The 22,072-nt window shown below is 34.9% G+C and overlaps 1 protein-coding gene across 3 annotated transcripts in view; it reads right to left on the bottom strand.

The window, feature by feature from the left end:
* Window positions 1–1,031: 1,031 nt before the first annotated feature.
* PLS1 (plastin 1) overlaps window positions 1,032–22,072 on the bottom strand; it is a 41,024-nt gene continuing 19,983 nt past the window's right edge. For 2 of the 3 annotated variants that reach the window (XM_048062915.2, XM_048062916.2), the window contains exons 3-17: window positions 20,392–20,555; window positions 19,158–19,287; window positions 18,637–18,769; window positions 17,647–17,728; window positions 16,146–16,311; window positions 15,904–16,046; window positions 14,314–14,409; window positions 12,577–12,772; window positions 11,056–11,076; window positions 7,540–7,618; window positions 7,129–7,243; window positions 6,219–6,352; window positions 4,713–4,836; window positions 2,449–2,573; window positions 1,032–1,985 (exon numbers count right to left, since the gene is read on the bottom strand). In XM_048062915.2, the coding sequence (XP_047918872.1) occupies window positions 1,850–1,985; window positions 2,449–2,573; window positions 4,713–4,836; window positions 6,219–6,352; window positions 7,129–7,243; window positions 7,540–7,618; window positions 11,056–11,076; window positions 12,577–12,772; window positions 14,314–14,409; window positions 15,904–16,046; window positions 16,146–16,311; window positions 17,647–17,728; window positions 18,637–18,769; window positions 19,158–19,287; window positions 20,392–20,555 (1,844 nt within the window). In that variant the 3' untranslated portion in view covers window positions 1,032–1,849. The remainder of the gene's footprint in view (window positions 1,986–2,448; window positions 2,574–4,712; window positions 4,837–6,218; window positions 6,353–7,128; window positions 7,244–7,539; window positions 7,619–11,055; window positions 11,077–12,576; window positions 12,773–14,313; window positions 14,410–15,903; window positions 16,047–16,145; window positions 16,312–17,646; window positions 17,729–18,636; window positions 18,770–19,157; window positions 19,288–20,391; window positions 20,556–22,072) is intronic. The other variant, XM_048062919.2, reaches the window with a different exon arrangement.

Below are 22,072 nucleotides of genomic sequence, written 5' to 3' on the forward strand. Positions count from 1 at the left end.
AACCTCAAATACAAAATAAGTACCTATCAAGTATTGCTAATTTATTATTGTCCAGACAATACAAACCAGTACAGAGACAAATTGTTCTAAATCCAAGTAATTAATTCTCTAAACCTCCTAGTATTCTCTTACAGAAAGGAAAACCAAATAGATGCATCCACTTCTCTGTTAATAGGTTGGGCCAAATACTGAAGATATAAAGCTTAGTGTGACTGGCCACTCATCATCATCCCTGGGTTTTGCCATACCTTAATGACCATTTTAAGGAGCTGAGAGAAAAAGTAGTGGCTTCACACCTTAAAACAAAAAGTCCAGTTTTTAGTTTTCTGTCTTCCTTAGGGTTTGGCTTCCTTATTGGTTTATTAAACATCTAGCTCCTGAATCTTTGGTGAAAATTTATGGCTGCAGAGAAAGCTACAAATACTTGCTTTGAAAAACAATATGAAAATAATTGTCTTATCTCATCTAGACAATGTACCAGTCTTTCTATACAAAACCTCTACACATGTGCTATATACTTTGTGTGATAAATTAGCAGGTGTTTGTTCATTGTCTTTAAAAGGAATTCAGATAATCTGCTGAGAAGATAAGGTTTTGCAATTTACGACCTTGTTAAGGGGAAGAATAAGCAAGTAGATAGTGGGGAGGGGGTGTTGGATAAACGTCCTTGGTAAAACAAAGACTCTGTGAAATACTGTTTGCCGCTTTACTACCCTTGAACACGAGCACAACGCATGATCATTGAAAGAAACGGAACGAACTGCGCAGCTTCAGAAGATTCAACAAGTCCTGACAAGCCGAAACTTGGATGCTATAAAACGGCGACACTGAAAAGGGAAAGTTGCGTGCTGTGATGGAGCGGAGACTCCCCAGCCGCCCAGCGCTGTTTTGCTTGTACCTGCTTACTTAATTAATAAGTTATCTTCGACCAGAAAATTGCGTGGTCTCGCTTATAACACTTTGGGAAAAAAATAAAAATCAAAAGGAACAATCTATAAGGAAATGCAATACATCAAGATGAACCCCCAAACTGGAACAGCTATATCTTTATTGTTCTCTTTTACAGTATTTCATGAAAAATAAAAAAAATCAGTTTTTTTAGTTCAATTGCAAAAGATAACCTATGCGGATCTAATAATGACATGATTACACTGTTATTTGCTGTTTTTTCCCCTCAAGACACGGACCATAAGTTCTTGCTCAATAATAAAACTATTACACATTTAAAGTTATGCTCACAAAAAACTTTTATCAGCTTTTTGAATACTCATTAGCTTCCAGACATTATCATAGGCCTTCACTTGCTCTCACGGAAGTCAATGACAAGACTCTCTGACTTCAACAGGAGTTAAGCTCTTAAAGAGTAAGGCAAGGATGATAACTTGTGCAGTAATATATTACACTGTACTATTACAGTAATATAACAGGGATTGGAATGCACCTTGATATAGGTATGACTACATGTAACTAACACCCACAAAAAAAATCAAACGATATTTCACAATAGGTCCTGAAATAATATATGTAAAGCAATACAGATTGTTACATGCTATGGAAGCTAATGCAAATGAAACTTGATTGATAAGGTTGTTTTTTTTTCCAAGCAATACAAATTCGTTATGTTAATTTGGTAAAGAACATGTTCTGAAAACAATAGTACCCATAAATAATCAATGTGTTATGAAATTGAATGAAATTTTAATATAAACACATTAGGATGTAATTAATGAGAATATTTGTGCAAACATTTTCTCATTTTATTCTGTTCAGCTTCAGAATTCTGTAAGCTGTGAGGCATTCGTTGTCTCATCGTCCTTAACATGGCAGAAAGTGATATTAAATCTCTTCATTATTTTATTTTGTTCAGTCCTCTTCCCATCAAACATGCAAACACTGTCATCACCATTTTTGGCTTCACTTCGACCAGATCATCTGGGAGAGCATATATACGAGCACCAATTTTGCGAGCAACTGAAATGGCGTACCTTAGAAAGCAAACAAAAATAAATATTATTTAACTTAAATCTACTAACACGTGAAGATTCACAACAACAGATTTTAATAGCAGTATATGTCCATTCAGTCACACTTACCCTCTAGGAGGAAATGAACATTATTCTGGTAAACTATGTATTAGCAACTGTACTGACAGCCATTTTGCTACCCATTATCAAAGCATTTATGTTTCTCAGAAACAGTGTGGATTATGGCAGACTATTAATGAACCAATTGCAGTGGAGTAGGTGATATCAGCTGTGAATTTGAGTTCATAATTTAAACATGCTAGAAAAATACCTCTAGGATATTATAATTTAAAATAATATTCTCTTTGAAACAAAGTAACATTTGTGAAATTTCTCTCTTAAATTGATAAATCATATTAATTACACCAGGAAATAAAGCATTTCTACACTTCAGGAAAATACAAAGCATTCATTTAAAACTTACTTGGCATTATTCAATTTGTCTTGATAAGAAAGATCTTCTCTCTTGACCATTTCTGGGCGAATTGCTTTTGGTGCAATGGCATCTATTAAATCAAGGACAGGTAAACTAGTGCTAATTGATTTGTCCTAAAAGAAAATATGTAAAAATTAGCATAAGGAACCTAATGGCTTTGATTATTCTGTCTTTGCAATGAAAGAAGACTTCCAGCCCATCTTAGATATTGAAAACTAGCAGTATGTTTTGTTACTTCATTGCATAAACATCCCCCCCCCCCTTTATGTAGTCTAATGTTGCTTTCAGCACATCTAAATTATAAGGTTCACACTAAATGTTGGTATCATTGCACAAATATAAATGACCTAAATTACTTGAATGACAAAGTCTTCCCCCTTCCCTGGGCAGAAAGGAACTTTGAAAGAAGTCCAAGCACCAGACTATTCTCAAGATAACAAAATGATATTTGCATTCCCCTCCCCAACTAGTCTGATTTTTCTTTTTTTTCCTCATAAGAGAATTATTTTCTGAAGTAGTTTATTGCCCACTATATCATTTTTGCATCCCAGATGGCATTCTGAGATAGTATGAGCAGTCTATGTTTTGTCTTTAATACACTGATGTGTTTTCCTCAAGTTTTAAGATATAAAATGCTGTTGCTGCCATTATTTCTTCCCTAATATCATGGGAAATAAGCAGCCTGCTGCAAGACGAAATCAAACCAACAGTTTGGGAAGATAGGGAACCAACATGAAGACAGTTTCAGCAATGCTGGCTCTTGTTTCATCAGAGCCTCGGCTCATAAGACACATGACCCAGCTGCCTTCATCACAAGATTACAGCTATGATTTCAAACTCCATCAAGTTCCGCAGTGTCATCACTTTAACTATACATTTACAAATAGTAATATACATCTGCCTGAAGACATGGAATGCATTGGGTATCTCCGTAAGAACATAAACCATTTTTTTTTTTAAATTTTTGTTTCAATTAATGCCAATGTGATAAAACTTGGCTTTCACATTCCATAACAAATAGCAGGAACCTCCATTTTCTCTGCTACACAATGTTTGTAGTAGTAACCCCAAAACATAGACAAAAATTCAAATTGTGAAAGATAATATATATATGAATGTTGTCAAAAATCAATAGTAAGAGAAGCGTGCTGAAGAATGTCTTTTGTCTGTATTGGTCTACCATCCTTTGAACTACCTTAAAAACAACCTCTCCCCCAAAACCACAGGCATACCAAAATCAAGATGCTGGGACAGATTATCTTCTTACATTTAAATTATTTATATTAATATTGCTACAATAAACGTAGAAATAAGAGTTGATCTTCCCTCTTATGAAGACCAACACCAAATTTACCTTCTACAATAAAAATTAAGTCTTCTGGTGTAGAAAGATAATTTGATATTACCTTCTGCCCAATGCTTACCTAACACAATGTCATACCAGGGAGCTCTCAAATAGTTGACTTGGTAGGTTTTTATGTTCCTGTTGTGAACTACGTTGATATAACTGTTTCAGTGCATACAATAAACCTGTATAAGAATACTATATTTGTGTACAAGTGCAACCCTGCAGTTGATCTACCACTTTTAAAGAATGAAATTCACACACCATGATACAGACACCTGACATACATGCCTTCTTTCATGCCTAACACTAAGCACATGAAAGGAAAGCTTTATTTATCAATTTGCTCATACTTGCTGAAATAGATAAGCTCCTGTAGCACGTAGAATTATTTGTTGACAGTGACCTGTTCTGTTAGGTCTGTGGCACACCAGCAACGCCATTCAAGCTAACACAGGTTGCTGGTTAAATTGGGTTCCCTCTGCTGGTGCTGTCACACACTTGCTTTTCAATGGCTGCTATTAAAGTAGTGGTGAAATCTCTTCCTCCCACCCCCAGTATTTCCAAAACTGTTCTTCATGTTTGTGCTTTGTATGAGTGTGCCAATATCCATATAAATGCAAGATACCTGACATGCCACACCCAAACACTGACATGACTTCAGGCAGATGTCCCTTGGATATTTTTTCTCTAATTTTTAAAAATTACAGTCTCTGCTCTAAGATTTCTTGTTATTAATAGAGCCGTGAAATACTTCTGAAAATTAACAGACTCTCAAAAATATTTCCTTTTACAATTGTGCTAGCTGATAGGGGAGAGCCACAGTTAAAGCCAAACTGTTAACGGATCGAATTAAAAATCCTACATCTGGTTATAGGTGGAAAGAAAAGTAAAAGTATTTGATTACCTTGAAACTGGTAATTGAAGTTTTCTTATTTGCATTTGAAAGTGTCTGATTCACCCAGTTAATAATAATTTCATCATTTACTTTTTCCCCCTCTCCAAGGTCTGATAATACATTCAAAGTATACCTTTAATAAGGAAAATAAGAGTCTGAATTATACTAAAAGCAGAAGTAAAATATTAATTCAGCACAGTAACAATTCTAAGTACTCATCTTCATAAAATACCCTACCTTATAAACTATTACTTCATTAAATCACTTTTTCAGTTGTTGCAAGAATAAAATAACATCCTACAACTCAATGTTCAGTATTACAATTTCTTTCCGTATTTTACTCAGCACACTATAGCTAATTTTACTTTATATGCTTAAATGTCTCCCCTGCATCCAGGCACAACAGTCCAAGAAAACACTGAGTATTTCAGCGTAAATTAATTTATGGAAAATACTTCAAAATATTCTTTACTGAAATCAATTTACATTTATTCCTGCTCGGTGCACTAACAAGATTTTAATTTTAAAGCCATCACAGCCATAGTAATGTAAAGTTCTTCCCTGTTTTCAAGTCTATAGCATACATAACCTCTTCCTACTTATCTTCCTTTTTTGATTGCACAAATTTTTAAATCATTCCCTACTTTCAGAAAAATACATGGAATAAAGACAAAATAAATTGTGCTTTTATACTGGCTGAAGGATAACCAATTTTAATCACAATTTTTAAAACGTAAGGTTTTAATTATTGATATATAAATGGATGTATGCACATAGAAACACACACTATCGTTGTTTCAATCACTACACAGCATGTAAAAAATGTATATAAATTTATGTCTCACAGTAAGTGAATGTTTACAAATGACTCCACAAAATACTTATTTAAAATACACTAGAAAATTGCACTTAGTTCTTGGTTCGTTCTTAAACATTTTCCTCTATTATTAACCCACCTGAACTCCCATATTTGTCAGATCAGCATTTAAAATAAAAAATAAAAAAAACTAGCAGTGCTGCAGCCTTATTTGCTAATATTCAGTCAAAAAGATTTTGAATTTGTAGAAGTTCACAATGGTTCTTTGACTGCAAAAGCTTCAAAATATTTTGGTCAATTTAAATGTTTGAATCAATACAACATGAATAAGACAAATCTTGATCAGAAATTTAATACAGCTTAATCTTTGGTATTTCCATAAGCATTAATTCTTATACTGAACAGTTATGATTATTTTTCTATATAACCTTGTTATTTCTACTCCTAGGCTAGTGTCCTGCAATTTTTATGTTGAAATATGAAATTTAACTCAGATTATGGAAGCTTTTGTACACGATTATAACAGGTGCAGGACACTGAAGTGATTGCACCTGTTCTTTCCTCTTACATACACTGTGCACCACTGTACCTGTTAGATGAGCTGAACACTTGCTTTAATTTCCCTTGATGTACAAACAGCAACATATATGAAGACATGCACAGATGCATACATGTGTCATATACTATGCCTAACTCACCTTCTCATCAGCTGCCATATCAAAGCCAAAGTCAGAGTAGGATTGCCCTCATTTAGATCATGTCCAGCAATACCAACCAGAGAGAATTTTGCTTTTGTCTTCCCAAGTTCTACAGCATAATTGCAATTCTCAATCTAAAAGTAAATGTATACAAAAAATGCAAAAAAAAAAAAATCTGTAACACAGACTTAGAAACTATGTGTAGTGTCAATTAATTTGGCTTACTGTTAACTATCGTGAGATTTTGAAGCTACAGAAGGATTTCTAGCCTTTGTACACTATGCTGTTTTTACTGTTCTTGCAGACATAAATACAATTACATAAGATTGCAATGCTAATCATATTTCACAGCTGAGAAAAAAATTCTCTTGGTTTTCATCTAAGTAATAAATAGTTGCATCAAAACTGAATTTGGGAGAATACTTGGAATACATTATATTTTTAAACAAACAGCAGTTTTTTGCCCTACATTTCTGGCTTCATAATGATCACAAAGTAAGTGAAAGCTTGGATTCTGCAGGACTTCCACAAATTCTCTTGGCACAATATTAAACTGCTCTGCAACACCTCTTGATATAAAAGCATTGGACAACAGCTGTTGTCCAAATTTCACGCCTGAAATTTTTACTGAGATACCCTAATTAGATCCTAATTTTAGTATTGCCAAATGGCAGCCACATTTCACATTTTGAAACTCAAGTGATAATATTGCTATTTATTTCTTGAAACAATACCTGGAAGATTTTTCTCTCCCCTCCCCCTGTTTCCCCTCACCCTGTGTTTTTTCTTTTTTTTTTTTTTTTTGGCCTAGGACTGTCTCACTAACACTCCAATCTAGACAATCCAGGTTACTAGAAACAGCACAACTGGAAACTATGAAACTAAATTGTATTTGAGAGTATCTACTCACCTTTTTCATATTACCACCCAGCAGAGGATAAGGACGTTTGTTGACATGGCTCCAGTCAACTGGCACACGAGTCATCTCATACAATTGGAAGATTATTAAAGCATCAGAGAGATCACTAAATGAGAGTAAGCCAATATTTTAAAGTATGAAACTTCATATGCACAATGAAAAAGTTATTAAATACTTGAGTATTTCTTAATCATGAATGGAATATCTGAATCAGGTACTGCTTAGTGAGTTCTACAGAAAAGTTCCTGTCATGCTGTATGGAAATTTGGAAATCACTATTTCAGTAGAATTACAACTTCCCTTTATTCACATTGTTACTATATTCTAGTAGATATTCATAAATACCTACCTTATTATACCCAAGGGAGAACAAAATACTACTTAAAGAAAAAAAGGCCTTACCTGTATAAATGGTTAACATACGGGCTTACACCCAGTGAATTCATCCAGTTTCTGAAAGTCCTTTCTTCGTTACTTTCTCCTATAGTGAGAAATATAATTCTATATAAATTACTTGGAGAAAACATTTTAATAAGCAATGTTTAAATGACTCGCATACATACAACCAACAAGTTACAGCTCCTGCACTACGGTGTGTTGTTTTCTTTTCCCTCCTTAAAAATAAGTTCATCATTTCCATAATAGTAGTCCCTAATGGCCAACAAGTAGAGGTGATCTTATCAAGTTCAGGGTCCCTCAGTTCTAAGCAAAAGACCAGAGAGCACAGGATCCATCTTTGTGTGTGTGTGTGTGTAAACGTATCTTAAAAAAAAATAAAATACAGAAATAGACTGTTTATTGGTTTTGTTTTAGATGATGAATATATAATGGTGCAAATGGTGATAAGTAGTAATAAAGTTAATGACTAAAGTTCCTAAAACTAAAATAATCAGTGGAAAGTATATTCAACACTATCTTTAAATCTGTTTGAAATCACATTTTTATTAAAGGTTAATATTAACACAATGCAATTGCATCAAACTGTAGAAACTACAGCTCTACTCTCTCCACACAAGTTCCCAGTATTAATTTGTGAAGGTCCTCCAAAGCAACAGACCTCACCTTTTAAGTTTTTAACAGTGGAGGCTCAGCAGGGCAGTATTATACTGATAAAACGTGTGAAGCTGTATACACTGCCAAACAGGCTGGTTATTCTTGCAGATTTAACTAGAAACTCTGGAATTGTTGGAAATTTCAGTTGTGATTGACTTTTTCCAACAGAATAGATTTTGTAAAAGCCTTCCAGCAATCCTACCAGTTACTTTCCATCTTATGAGAAATGCAGAAAACTCAGTAGAAAAAAACCTTCATTTTCCTGACTTAGGTTGTTCTTACTATAATCATGAGCCCCTTAACTAATGTTCTTTCTTTATAAGGTTACAGCTTGCAGTAATACATTAATTTTCTACATACAACATTACTTAAAGTTAACAATGAATTTGTGGCCAATTACTTGTGAATCAATGCTATATAAGCCATTTCCTCTTACACCAAAGAACAACAATTAAGGAAATATTTAGCCTGAATACATGAGCTTACAGTAAAATCATTGCTTTGTTCTGTTGGTCTGATAATCCAGTTGAAAATAGAGAGGACACTGGGAGAGAGAAATTCTCCACAAAGAATGACAGAATAGATTTCACAGAACTGAAACATATGAAAATCTGAAGATTTTTCTTCACCTGTTCCTTAGTGGATAATGGCACTGAGTTCGTCTAATGAGGTTTATGTAGCATGAAAACAGCCTCATTTAGTTACGCAGTTCATGCTGACTACAGAACAATTAATGTTTTTGCAAAGTGAAGTTGATGTTTAAACGTGCATCATTAGATTAGAAAGAACACCTCTTAATGTTATTTTTCCATTAAATTTATGTTATGGCTCTATTTTTAGATAGAGGTTACAGTTTTAATCTAGATCTGATTTTCTATATAAAAATACCCAGACTTGAAAATAGATTTATCAAAAACAAATTCAGATATTTCTGTGAGATATTTCAGTTGTAACTAGCATGTTCCAATAGAACACATTTTATAAAAAACCTGTCAGGCAGTTTACCAGTTACTTTCCAATTAATAAGAAATTGATTATATTCATCCTACTACTGTATTTTCTTCCTGAATTATGAGATCTTTCATATGGAATTCAACCTGGTATTTGTTTCAGATTCACTTACAAAAGTTACCAAAGATTCACTGATGAATGAATGCATGTTGAAAGAAATATACTATGCTGCAAGGTCTTCAGGCAGTCACCTTTGTTTCACGTATTTCTTACCAAAGCAAAACTTAAGACAATAAAGGATTACATTTTGTGATAAATAACAACATCAGCCTTTTTCCATAGAAAAGAAAATCAACATAGAAGCATGAGAGTACCTTAGAGGTACTTAAGGTCTTTTTTTTTTTTTTTTTTTTAATGTTTTGCTTTTATTACGTTTTTAGGCTTACTGATCTTTGGGTTAGTTTACAGTGCCTAAAAACTGACCACAAAGTGCTTTTAATGACACTTGTCCATTGCAAAGATGACAACCAGGTTACTTAATGAACTCTTACTAAAAGCATAGCTACAAAAAATTACTCAGCAACTGCACTCAGACTGGGAATTTTACAATACATGCTTAACACTGCCAAAAGAATCCCAAGTAGACAAGCAAGACCAAGAGCATGCAAGTTGGGAAACCTCATTTTGTCTAGCAGGAATTCAGCACAATGTATTTAATATGCCACTTTAAACAAATCCCTTTATCATGCAACATGTAAACGTTCTTAAAGTCTTCCAGATGGCTGAGAACCAATTTTTTTCTCTCCATTCTTTTATGCAAAATATACCTTGTGATCCTATCAGGAGCATATCTTCTGCTGAGTGGTGCAGCAGATAGCCAAAATCATAGGAAAACTGCAGAAAAGGGACAGAGCTACACAAAAGAGAGAGGAGCAAATTTGGTAGTATCCTTTATATTTATAGCCATCTCTTTCTTCTCTGAGATTATTATACTATGGAACTGAATGAGGAGTAGCAATAAGGATGGGGTCAAGATTCAAAGGGCTTTCAATACCTGAGATTCTCTCTGAAAGACAACAGAACTTAAGATTTAAGTTTCCACCCTAAATTCAGCTGGCCTGAGTGGGAGTAGTTAACCCTATCACGTTAACAGTCTTGAAGGTTGCCAGCAGACTTCAAAACAGCCTCAGATAACATGCACGCTGGACAAAAGACAGGTGGACATGTTTCCATGTTCTCCTCCCCTCAAGAGCTCAGCTTTCTGGGAGTTAGATCCCAAACTCTGGTGTCTTTCCTACAATGAGAATTTCCTCAGAGCAACAGCAACATGTAAGGGTGATGCATTCACCGAGGACTCCATCCTCCTCCTCCCACCCCACATAGTATCAGATGTTTATTTCCTTTTGGAAAAATATCTGAGGGTTCTGCTCTCTGCATACAAGTGACCATCACCAGACATATTATCAGCCTAAATTCCAATTTATGCCTAGTGTTTGTTGTTTTAAACCAAAAAGAACAGCCACATCATATTTTTGGGGTGGAATAATCACGGAAGAGATAGAATTTAATGCAAGAAAACTAAGGTGTTCAAGAAGCTCTACTCACCCATGTACAAGTCTAGAGCTTCAAAACATAGCTTATGGAAGGCTGCTGCTGGTTAGATTCACAGAAAGAACTATATGGTGTTTGACTTGTTCACATCTTGCCCCCATTTTATATGCAGCATGTTAGACCTGTTTTTTTTTCTTTTGAGTTATACTAAATTTAATATTAAAGCAATAGAAAAATACAAGAATGATGCAGAAAATCAACCAGCAGAAGAGGACAGACAATTAAAACACTAGATAAAATCACACCAAGAAAAATGCAGAATAAATACTTTAACAGAGTACAGAAAAGTACTAAATACAGTACCTACATTAGGAGGGGTCAAATCTGGATTTCATGAAGCAAAATAGGAAAGCATTATAAATTATGAGTCAGATTACAACAGACAATCTATGATGACACTATAAAGAAACAAATTACATTTTGTCTAACACTACTTCGAGAAAAGGTTAGCCAATTTACAGGACTTAATGGTAAACAAACAAACTAAACACACATCAATAACATTGTCTTTTGGCTGAAATAACTATTGATAGTTTAGATCCACATGACAACACAGGAGTTCTTATTTGGGGGCAGAGAGGAGTCTTCTACTTGCCTGTAAACAGATAATGCCGTCATAGTTATCCATCTCTAAAATAGTCACTATAAAAAGCAACTTAAATTTGGCCTGTATTTAGCATTAAAGAACAGTACTCTAGCATTTGGTGATTACATATTCTACTTTCACACTGCTCTTCCACACAACTCTAAAAGCATACATTTCCAATAGAATTGCAGCAGAGGAAGAACAAGGCTTTTCTTCAATCATTTATCACAGACAGCAAGAACTGCAGTGACTAGGGATGTCATAGGTGGAAAAGGAAGACTGCCTCCTGTGCTTTGATACCTCTACCAAAGCTGGCACCCATAAAACCACAAAAGCAGGAAGCCTGAAACAGGAGTGGTCTGAGGGATACAAGATTTATGAAATAGGGTTGCAGCAGAGCAGGAAACTTATGAAAAAGCTAGAAGCAAAGGAAGATGGACTCACCTAGATGGAAAGGAAACCTGATAGGAACAGTATAAGGAAAGCAAGAGCAGACGGTGCAGAGCAATGTGCTAGCATTGTTGATGATTCTCTCAAGTGCGGCAACCCTCATCCTCACCTTTCCTTTGAGATCAGTGAACAACTGAAATAAACTGTCTATACTGTTTCATTATCCTAGATTAACTGGTCCACAGAAAGGGTAACAGCCAAGGATTACTATTCCTTTATCTTCAGCATTAGGGATCTGAACAGCACAATTCAAGCACAGTACAAGCTCACAGATATGCAGATATTCATACAGGTTGCTGGTGCAATAGATTTGTACAGGTCATTTATACAGAAGCTTTTTATTTTTTTAAATCAGTTTCCAGTTTTAAAAAGGCAACCAGCTATACACACATGTATATAAAAACCACAACCCGTGAAAAGTACTTTAGAAGACATAATAGATTTTAAAAGACAGTTGTATAATATAGTACTCCAAATTAGGAAAAGCTGTATTTGTGCATCAGCTAAAATATAAATACTATGGCAAGAAGCAAAGGAACCTGGAAAAGCAATAACAGAACAGGCTTTGCTCCTGCAAGTGAATAATAAGAGATTATTCACGAATAGCCTCTGGTCAAGCTAATGAGGACTTCTACTACAGGCTTACGCTGAAAGCTAATGAAAAAGCTCTATATGCTGGTGTTAACACAGGCACCATCACACACAGATCTTTTATCACAACCTAGAAAGAATACTTAAAGAGAAGTCATTAGCGTTCTTATCTCCTATATGCTTAGCAAGTTGAGTACCTTCTAATAAATTGAGATCATAAGATGAATTGTCAGGCTTGTGTAGGGCTGGATGTGTGTTAAAGAGATTTGCAACAAAAGCCAAATTGAGTTTAGGGTTGCCTGCAACCACATCTGCTGGAGTTACAAACTGCCTGCAGCCCAATTTGTCTGCCTGTTGGAGCATGTATTCAGCCCTCTTGAAGTCATTTTTCTCCTAAAAGGAAAAAAACAAACACATTAACTTGTAACAAACACTTGCATGTTCTGACTGAAGGTGCAGTCTAGCAAATCTTGACCTGTCTCCCTCATTTCCCTAATGCCCAAGCTAGCTCTTACAGACTCTAACAATTCCCCTCTTCCTTCCACTTTCTTTCTGTCCTTCATTTCTGTGGCTGCCTGTTCAGCATGCCCAGTGAATCACAGCAGACAGAGGTGAGTGGTTATGTTTGTTTCCAAGCTGTTGATTCCCTTACCGAATGTATTTCTGCTATATGAGCTATAGGTTCATAATCATTACTTCAAACTGGCATTCTCATAAACAGTACTTATGGATGATCTTAGACGATCAGATGATCTCAAAACTCTCCATTACCGAGTTTGGACATGATATCAAAAGAAAGACAAGGTGATAGATTATTTTTGGCTCTAAATCTTTTTAGTTGGTAACCTATGTGTAATGAAGTTATTTTGTATATTCATCTTTATTATTAATCTACCTAGAATAAGCAAGTCTTCAAAACCACGTAACGTATACCTTTTGCCTCTAATCTTCACAACATTAAAAGTTACTGTTTCAAGGGAAATCAGTTAGCAACTGATTTACTCTTAGAATGAAATAAGAGTCATTAATTCAACACTGGTACACTCAACCAGAACCTTGCTCTATAACACGTTTGCACGTTATTCATACTGGTTTATAACCCATTACAGGAAATGATCAAATAAACTATAGGAAATTCCAAAGGAAAAAACCACCAACAAAAAAAACACTATCCTTTCTCACTCCCCCCCCCCAAAAGCAACAAAATAGATCTCTCTTCATGAAGGAATTTGAGAGGACTGAAGCTCAGTTATAAGCAAAAATTATACATGCACAGTTTTGCAACTGGGTTTTCATTATAATAAATAATAAGATTTTGATTGATACAGGTATCTTAGGCAGTCAGTTCAATTTTGCATCAAACATTCTCTAAGTAATCTTTCTAACCAGCGTTATGTAGCGGCTTAAAGAAAAGTGTTCTTGACATCTAGATAACCATATTCAGCACTTGTAGCCCTTTGCAACTTAAAGTTTGACAGTTGCTACACTTTCCTGCTAGTTACTTGAAAGGTTCACATGTTATCTCCGAATTCTATTTAGTTTGAGGAAAGATCACAAAGTTTGTAAAGTCAGCTTTTTTCCTCGCCTGAATTCCAAAAAAACAGAACTGAAGCAGGATGTTGTAAAATTCTTATTGGCAGATCCAACTGAAAACACCAAACAGTTGCACACTAATGTAGGTAAAACACAGTTCCAAATTTTCAACTATAGGATGCATAATCCTGTTTCAGCAGTGTCCTGGAACTTGACTCGAGCTGTTCTCATTTAATCTTCTATGACATTGGATAATCTGACAGCTGTTGTATGCTTCGCAAAAGCAAAAGGCAATTCCAGAACAGCTTTGCAACCAAGATGTTGGATACATATACAGAGATCTCAGATAATTCCAGTCTTTTATTTTTATTTATTTATTTTTTTAATTTCAGGATACTTACATGAAATCCTGAAAAGTCAATTTTAACAGGTATTTCATCAGGGTCATCTCCTTTGGGTGCAATCTGATTTAACAGATGGTAGTATGCTCTTGAATCCTAAAACACACAGCGTAGTATTAAGAAAATGAAAAAATATGTAGTCTCTGATAGACATTTACTACTCTTGCAGTCTGATTCAAAAGCCACAGAAGTCAGAAACATGACACTCTAATTACAGTGAATATGGATGAGGTCATACAGAGATTTTACTATCACATATCACATAGGACTTTTTAGCCAGATGAAAGAACAGAAGTGTAAGCTGATTTTTCTGGATGATGTTAATTACATTTATTCTACTGGATATGAAGTAGACAGCTGCAATTTAGATAAAGAAATTTATATAGGTTACCCACAAAAAAAAAACTACAAAGGAACATGGATCCTATTTTCAGTATTTGTATTTCATTCCTTCACTATTCTTTTCAAATTGTTTCCTAAATTTTTCTATTTCTTATGGGACTAAGTAAGTGGAATTAAAAAAATAAGACTGAAGTGGCTCTTTTAAGATTAATTTATAGAGACAAAACAAGTTAGATTTATTTGATGCAGTTTTTAAGTGGGCTTCTCTGCTCCCCTACCACTATGAAACCATAAAACTAAAAGGCAAACCTATTAATTTTAGAAGTATTAAGTATATACTTCTCTTACACAGAATGTAAGATCTTTACTATATTAGCAGTTTTCATATAAAACCCTAGTTTGCTTTAATACTAGCCTTCTTGGTGGCATTTGAAAAGATATAACTAGAAACAATCGTAATTGTTTTTTTCATTGAGAAGGTGTCTTACCACCTTAAGGAAACTTGCTCCTTTGCTTTTGAAGTTTTTTCTCTCTCTTGAACAGGACTTGCTACAGTACTCTGCATACTTTATGCAGAATGACTGAAAACAAGAGAAGAGTTACGAAGACCTGACATCTGCTACAAAGAACCAGCAGGGCTTCCAGTCCCCTTTGGTCTGTAAAGTGGCAAACCAGCACGACAGTGATTGAGAGGGGCTGCTCACTTCTTGGATCAAGAATCAGTAGCTACTCCTGATAGCTCTTTAAATAACCGTACTTTCCAGAAGTGGTTTCCTATTCTTCTGTACAATGCCATGTACAAAGTGCAATAACCACTAGCAAATACACAACAGAAGGAGTTTAAAAGCCATGCTCTTCTTCCTTAAAAAAAAAAAAAAGAAATGATGGGTTTCTACAAACCCACAAACAGAGAAGGATGGCCAAGTAAAAGGGCAACTAACAGGGTAGTGCAAATTTCCTTAAGTAGCTCTAATAACAAACTTAGAACATTAGAACTGCCTTGAATATGGGCTTGCAGGAAATGTTCACTTCGCACTGTGATGTGATAATACATGGCATGAACAACTGACTAGGATAGATGAGATCAAAATCATGTTCTTCCAGTGTTGAAAAGTGTAGGCTGAACCTACAGCTAGAAAAAGCAGATGACTAGTATTTTTCTAAATACTTCTGATCTGGCTCATTTGTTTCTATGTATAGTATGTTTTAATACCACTATGTTCAATTATCAGAGTGATAACTACATACCTTGATGTCTTGGCTGAAATTACTGATTTTCTGCCACCCTGCATTGGTCAGATGGTAGTTCACCCAGCGTAGCAAGAGCTCTTCTGGTGAAAGCTTCATTAACTGATCTAGTTCTTCCCCTTCATTTAGCAAAGCGATTAGAGCTAAAGAGAAGTTTGAAAGAAAGCTGAAATAATTGCCATCATGGTTTCAAAGCATTAGTTACAAATTGTACACATTACAATAGCTAGCATTACACTTACCTTCATTTCTGGAGATCTCAATATCAGCAAAAAGACCAGCTTTTATGATCTGCCACAAGAGCCCTAATACCAAGTGGGGTTTTCCTTCTTGTAAATCTTGTGATCCAATATTGACAACCGTACAGCCAATAGCAGATGCTGAGTTCAGAGCCAAGTTTAGGTTTTCCTATTCAGAATATCAACATTTAACAAACTTATGAGGTTGCGAATCTTTGTAGCTTTAATATGAACAAATTTACTAAGTGTCTGAATTTTTTAAGTGTCTAATTTTCTAAGTGTCTGAAGCTATAAGAACTTATGGATTAGTTGAATGGTTCGCAGTGCATCCTAGAGATTTCTTGTGAAAAACCACGTGTCCCATCAAAATTTATTGGATATCATCATTGGCAATGTTTAATGTGAACCCAGCAAAAAATTGTGGATCACCTTCCACTGCTTGGATTGCTAATCAGTCTTATTTGTATTTCACAGGTATCACATACACAAATTAGACAATATTGCCCAAAATACCAGGGACTTGATTCAGTAGAAAAATGTGTTTATATGGTATTTTGCCCTGTGTAGGAAGCTACTGACATCACTGCCACCACAGCCATTATCTTGGCTGTTATACAGGCTGACACATTTAGTCAAGCAACTCAAAGTGTGATTGAACAGCATTAGAAAATCAGAGCCATTCAACATGCTGACACTGAAAGTGAAGCTAATGATCGCCACAAATGAAATGTTACAAAAAAAGGCAGGTGTCATATTACTCTTTTTCCTCTCCAGTGTCCTACTTTAACTATCTATAGGGATAGCATAAGCACATGTATTATTGTATTTGCTGACACATAACCCTTAAATAAGTGGAGATTACAAGACCCAATTGGAGGATTTAGAATATGGTATGGTGTTAACTTTCCATATTTTCATGTCGCCATCTGAAATTGAAAGTCTGTCCAGTAACTGAAGCTTTTAAACAGGATTTATTTTCTCCTTAGGCTGGTAACTTAAGGATCTACTTCCTTCTTCCACACCTGTTTTCTCATATCCAAAATAATTTCTTAAAAACAGGTTCTCCTCAACTATTTCATGGCTCATACACAGCCAAAAAAACATAGAGCTTCTCATCTTTTGTCCAAGCCACTCTCCGCTACTGAAAACACATCATCTTAGCATATAGTATACAGCTATGCAGATACTTTCTGCATTGCATCCCTAAATTTGACCCAGACATCCACTCAGAAATTTAACATTATTTTGTTCAGATTCTTAGTAAAGTAAAAAGGAACATAGTGAAACAACTAAGGAAAGCATGAAGACAAAGCTTTCCTGTAAGCCATTTAAGAAACAGAAGACTTCAGTTGAGTTCATTAGAGAATACTATTTCATGCTTTGACATTTTAAAATACATAGGACTATTTTTTTCTCCACCAGAATAACTGTCATTAAAACAAAGCTATAAAAAATATATTTTACTTTCTCATTTGTGGCAAGTTCCTATTTGTGCAGTACTTACAGATATAGTGAAAGGAGTGAGTTTCTTCTTATTAATAGCCCTTTCATCAATTGTATCTGGTTGTGAGAAGTTAATCATTTTGCTAAGGAAGAAAAGCCAGAGTTTATTCAAACTTCCACTTCTGAGAAAACATGCTTCATTATTTGGTTAAAACATGAACACTTGAAACTAGCTGTAAATGTCTGACAAGATTAAAAAAGACAACCTCATTCATTAAATCTTTTCTCCTTGTTAAATAATTGGACGTTCATCCAGAAACACCCATATAATACCTAATTAAAGAAATTTGAGCAATTGGATTTATACTTAAGTAACAGAGCATGTCTGTGCTGTCAAAAAAAGATCCTCAGTGATTATGACTGTAAATTATTGACATTTAAATAGTCTCCAGTGTAAGTGTTTGTACGATAACTAATTCTTCTGCACTGCATTTCTATAGTTTCTTGCACTTACAGCAACCTCAAATACTAATTCACACCAATACTAATGAGCTTATCCACTGTTACCATTGTGCAGAAGTACTGTTAGTCACTAACTACAAAATTACAGCAGACTAGAGTTCAGGGATGTACTATATGCTGTTTTGCCACAGATTTAAGTCAGATTTCTGTTTCTCCCATTCTATGATTTAGTAAATATATTTATTAACTTTGAAAATCTTTGCAATTCGAAATATTTTATTCTTCTGGCTAACGAATATGTGAACTGTGTAATTATCTCCTTCATAAACTGCCTGTGCATATCTGGCATTGATGATAATGGATCTGAAGAGGAAACCATTTCTATAATATATGCACAGTCACATAAAAATTTACTAAAAATAATATTTCTATAGGCAAACAGATTTTTCCCATCCTACACATTGGTTACCATATTTATGAGCTGAGTCCCCATGTTGAAGGCTATCAAAAGTTTTCCAATTCACTTCACTGTGATCAGCACTTAACCTCTGAGATGAGTTTCTTCTTTTTCGTGCAGCCATTGACTCACCAAAGGAGGATGCCGTCTGCAAGGCATTTAAAAAGACTAGCATCTGATGGGTTCATGGGAAGGAGGTGTTTACAGTCTGGGTCATCTTGTAGAGCTTTATTTATCCAATTAACAAAAGCAACTTTTTCTTCCTCTGAAAAGAAAAACAGCATTAAAATAATCTATAATTAATAGAGAATAGATTAAAATGTAACGAAGCCAAAAATTAAGTCTAGTTACTACTATTATGCCAAAGGAGTATTTCACCTGCAGCCCCACATTCTGTCAGTGTTTGTTTTCATTTTTCACTCTGGCAAAGATGCCTAACTTACCTCTGAGTGCAGCATGAAGCTAGCGACAAATTCAATAGCCACCTTTTAATAAAGTGCCACCCAAATTTGTCTTGTCCATCTCCACATGCTTTCTCTTTGTTAATTTGCTTTCAACAGCAACATTTTCCAGTTTTATTCTTTTTCCATCTCTAGTGCAAATTTAAAGGGTCTTCCCCTGTCAGGCAAAATTTATTCATGCTTATTTATTACCTGAATAAGAGTGCTGCGTCCCCTCAGTAGATATTGAGGATGTTCCTCCAAGTGCTGTAATACCCAGCTTCTTGTTTATTGATTTTCGGTAAGATTTGCTAACATCTTTACTTTTCAATTCCTGAATTATCTGCAATAAGAAAGATAGAGAGCATTGTGATTAATTATACCTTCAAATAGCTACTTATGTATTAAATCATAACAGCCCTCTATCTAGAGTCAGTAAAGAACCTGAATGCCTTTCTCTGTTATATACATTAACTCTTGAAAACAGATTTGCAACAACTAGAACATATTTATTTTGCTTATGTCATCATATGCTTTACAGTAAAAGGTTACCACATAAAACTTACACACCTTTAAGCAAGGTGACTGATAGTATTTTCCAAGAGCCTACAATGTAAACCATATAGGATATACTGTTATGTCCTGAATTTGCCCACACACTGTAGAGGTCTCAGAACTGACAATAAACAATAGGTAACACATAAAACTCTTTACTTGGATGCAAATAATTGCATCTCCCCTGTGAAACTGTGCAAACTAAATTATTGAAAAGAGACATGAATAGCTAAATGAGCAACCCGATGCAATTAGCAGTAGTACTCTAAAGTCAAAACAAAAACTAACCATCCCCAAGCACACAGATAAACCAACAGCTTGAATAGGTTTTGATTCTCTTAAAGCACACTAGATTGTGACCCACACTTAAAAAACATCTAAACACTTCAAAGTTACTTGCTTACAGTGAAAAATTTTCCTCACTCCTAATATAAAAAGTAGCCTTTAGTATAGAGATTGAACATACTAGCACTAGCATTAGTGTATCACTAAGAGAATTTAAAGGTTGATTATCCAATGTACTACTACTCTGTTACCAAAGCAAGATTAGACCAAACAGTTTCTAAAAATATATAGTCCAGCTCTTCATTTTTGGGGAAGTAAGAAGTAGGACTGCTCTGAACTACCATGTTCTCTCATGCTGCCCAAATGAGACCTACTAAATCAAATGGAAGAGTAAAATTCAAAGACTGGAAAATAATTATATAAGACGTTGTAAATTGTCACAGAAAACCCTCCCGTGCTCAAGCTAGTGCTTAGCTGTGTATTAAAGAACATATCATTCTATTCTTTAGGTAGTAGCTAAATAACTAGTTCTTATTCATTTTCTAAAGACCAATTCTTAAAACCAAAGTACTGCAAATTAAAGCAAAGTCCAAAAGAAATGTCTTACAGAGACAAATTCTTCAAAGTTGATTTTCCCGTCTTTGTTGCTGTCCGTTACTGCAATGATTTTTTCTACTATCTCCCGTACTTTGTAACCAGGCAAGGGTAGACTTGCTTCTTTAAACAGATCTTGAAGCTCATAATCACTGACATAACCACTATTGTCAATATCTGCAAAGCAAAAACACAAGCTGGTTTTATATTTAAAGAACCTAGTATAACATCTGTTGAGAATAAATCAAGTGCAAGAGATATACATAGGAAAAGATTATTTCTTCCTGTGACTTCACAACATACATAAGCAAGCATGAACAAATACTTACGTATTAGAAACATAATTGGCTGAGAGGTGTGACAGCCTGCTCTGTATTTTCACAGGAACTATGCTATAACACCAAAGCACGCTATAACAAGATAGCAAATTTGTAAATAGCTAAAATTAAGCTTTTTTAAGACGCCAACAAAATTTTCAACAAAACCCTCAAATGAAAGAAAGATCAAATATTACATTTTTTCTGTCAGTATCGTTCTACCTGAAATCAGTATACTCATATCAGAGACAAATTGTTGTTAGAACAGCATGCTTACACAAGAGCCACTTGTTGTCTTGCTTACACAAGAACTCTACGTGACTCTGACTGATTTTGTTTCTTATCCTAATACCTGGCAGACATTTTCTGCTCTTCAAAACTTTTGATGTGGTAAGGCTTAACTGTGAAGAATAAATCCAGGATGATCTGCATCTGTTTATTAAAGGTGACATTTCTTAATCTATTAGCTAGCTCTGTTGGTAGCAATTTGTACTGATACCTTTATTTACGGTGGACTCCCAAGACCACATCAGGAATGTCCACGTGCAACAGAGGATCAGAAAGCTTTTCTCAACATGAGGTGTCGTATAGCTCCACAGTTGTGAAGTGAATGGGTATAGCTCATAAAAATAACTTAATGCAAGACTGACTCAGTCTAATTTGTGTTACTCTTGATGAACACCACAACAACATAGCAGAAACTATAAGAATTGAATTGACACGAGTCAGAAACAGAATAAGGTGACCTGGTCACTCTTGTAACATGCCAATGTGCTCCCACTTTGTTTTTCAGGTTTATTGGTTAAAAGACTTCTCTCCACGCTTTTTTCTGATATCAGAACTCTGCCAGTAATACCAGAGTGAATGAACACATATCACATTATAGAAGGACAAGTAAAAAAATACACTTTCATCTCTAGCCATAATTAATTGCTATTCATTAATTTCCCTGTAATCCATACTACACAGCATCTGTACAGCTTCGTAAAGAAGCCACATTTCACTGCTGATGGAAGGACAAAAAAATAAAGGTTACTGTCTTTTTATGTTTTGTATACTACCAACAATTCACAGATCACTGCACAGTGAAACTTTATGCTTGTACACAAATTAATCCATCCATTGTCTGGCTTACCTGTCAGACACGTAACAACACACGTAATAACAGTGATGGTCTAAAACATGAGAGCAGAGGACAAGAGCAGAGGACATGCTCACAATCTCACTCAGATTACCAGCTATGTTAGTTCGCTGGGCTCATCTTTCACTGAGGTAAGTTTCCACGGTGACAAGCAGAGACAAAGACATTGCTTTTCTTGCAGTTTATCAATGCAGCTGCAAGCAATTTATTCACAAAAACATTGAGAATGAAAAGAT

This window comes from Anser cygnoides, chromosome 9, assembly GCF_040182565.1.
Source record: "Anser cygnoides isolate HZ-2024a breed goose chromosome 9, Taihu_goose_T2T_genome, whole genome shotgun sequence".
NCBI classification, from domain to species: Eukaryota; Metazoa; Chordata; class Aves; order Anseriformes; family Anatidae; genus Anser; species Anser cygnoides.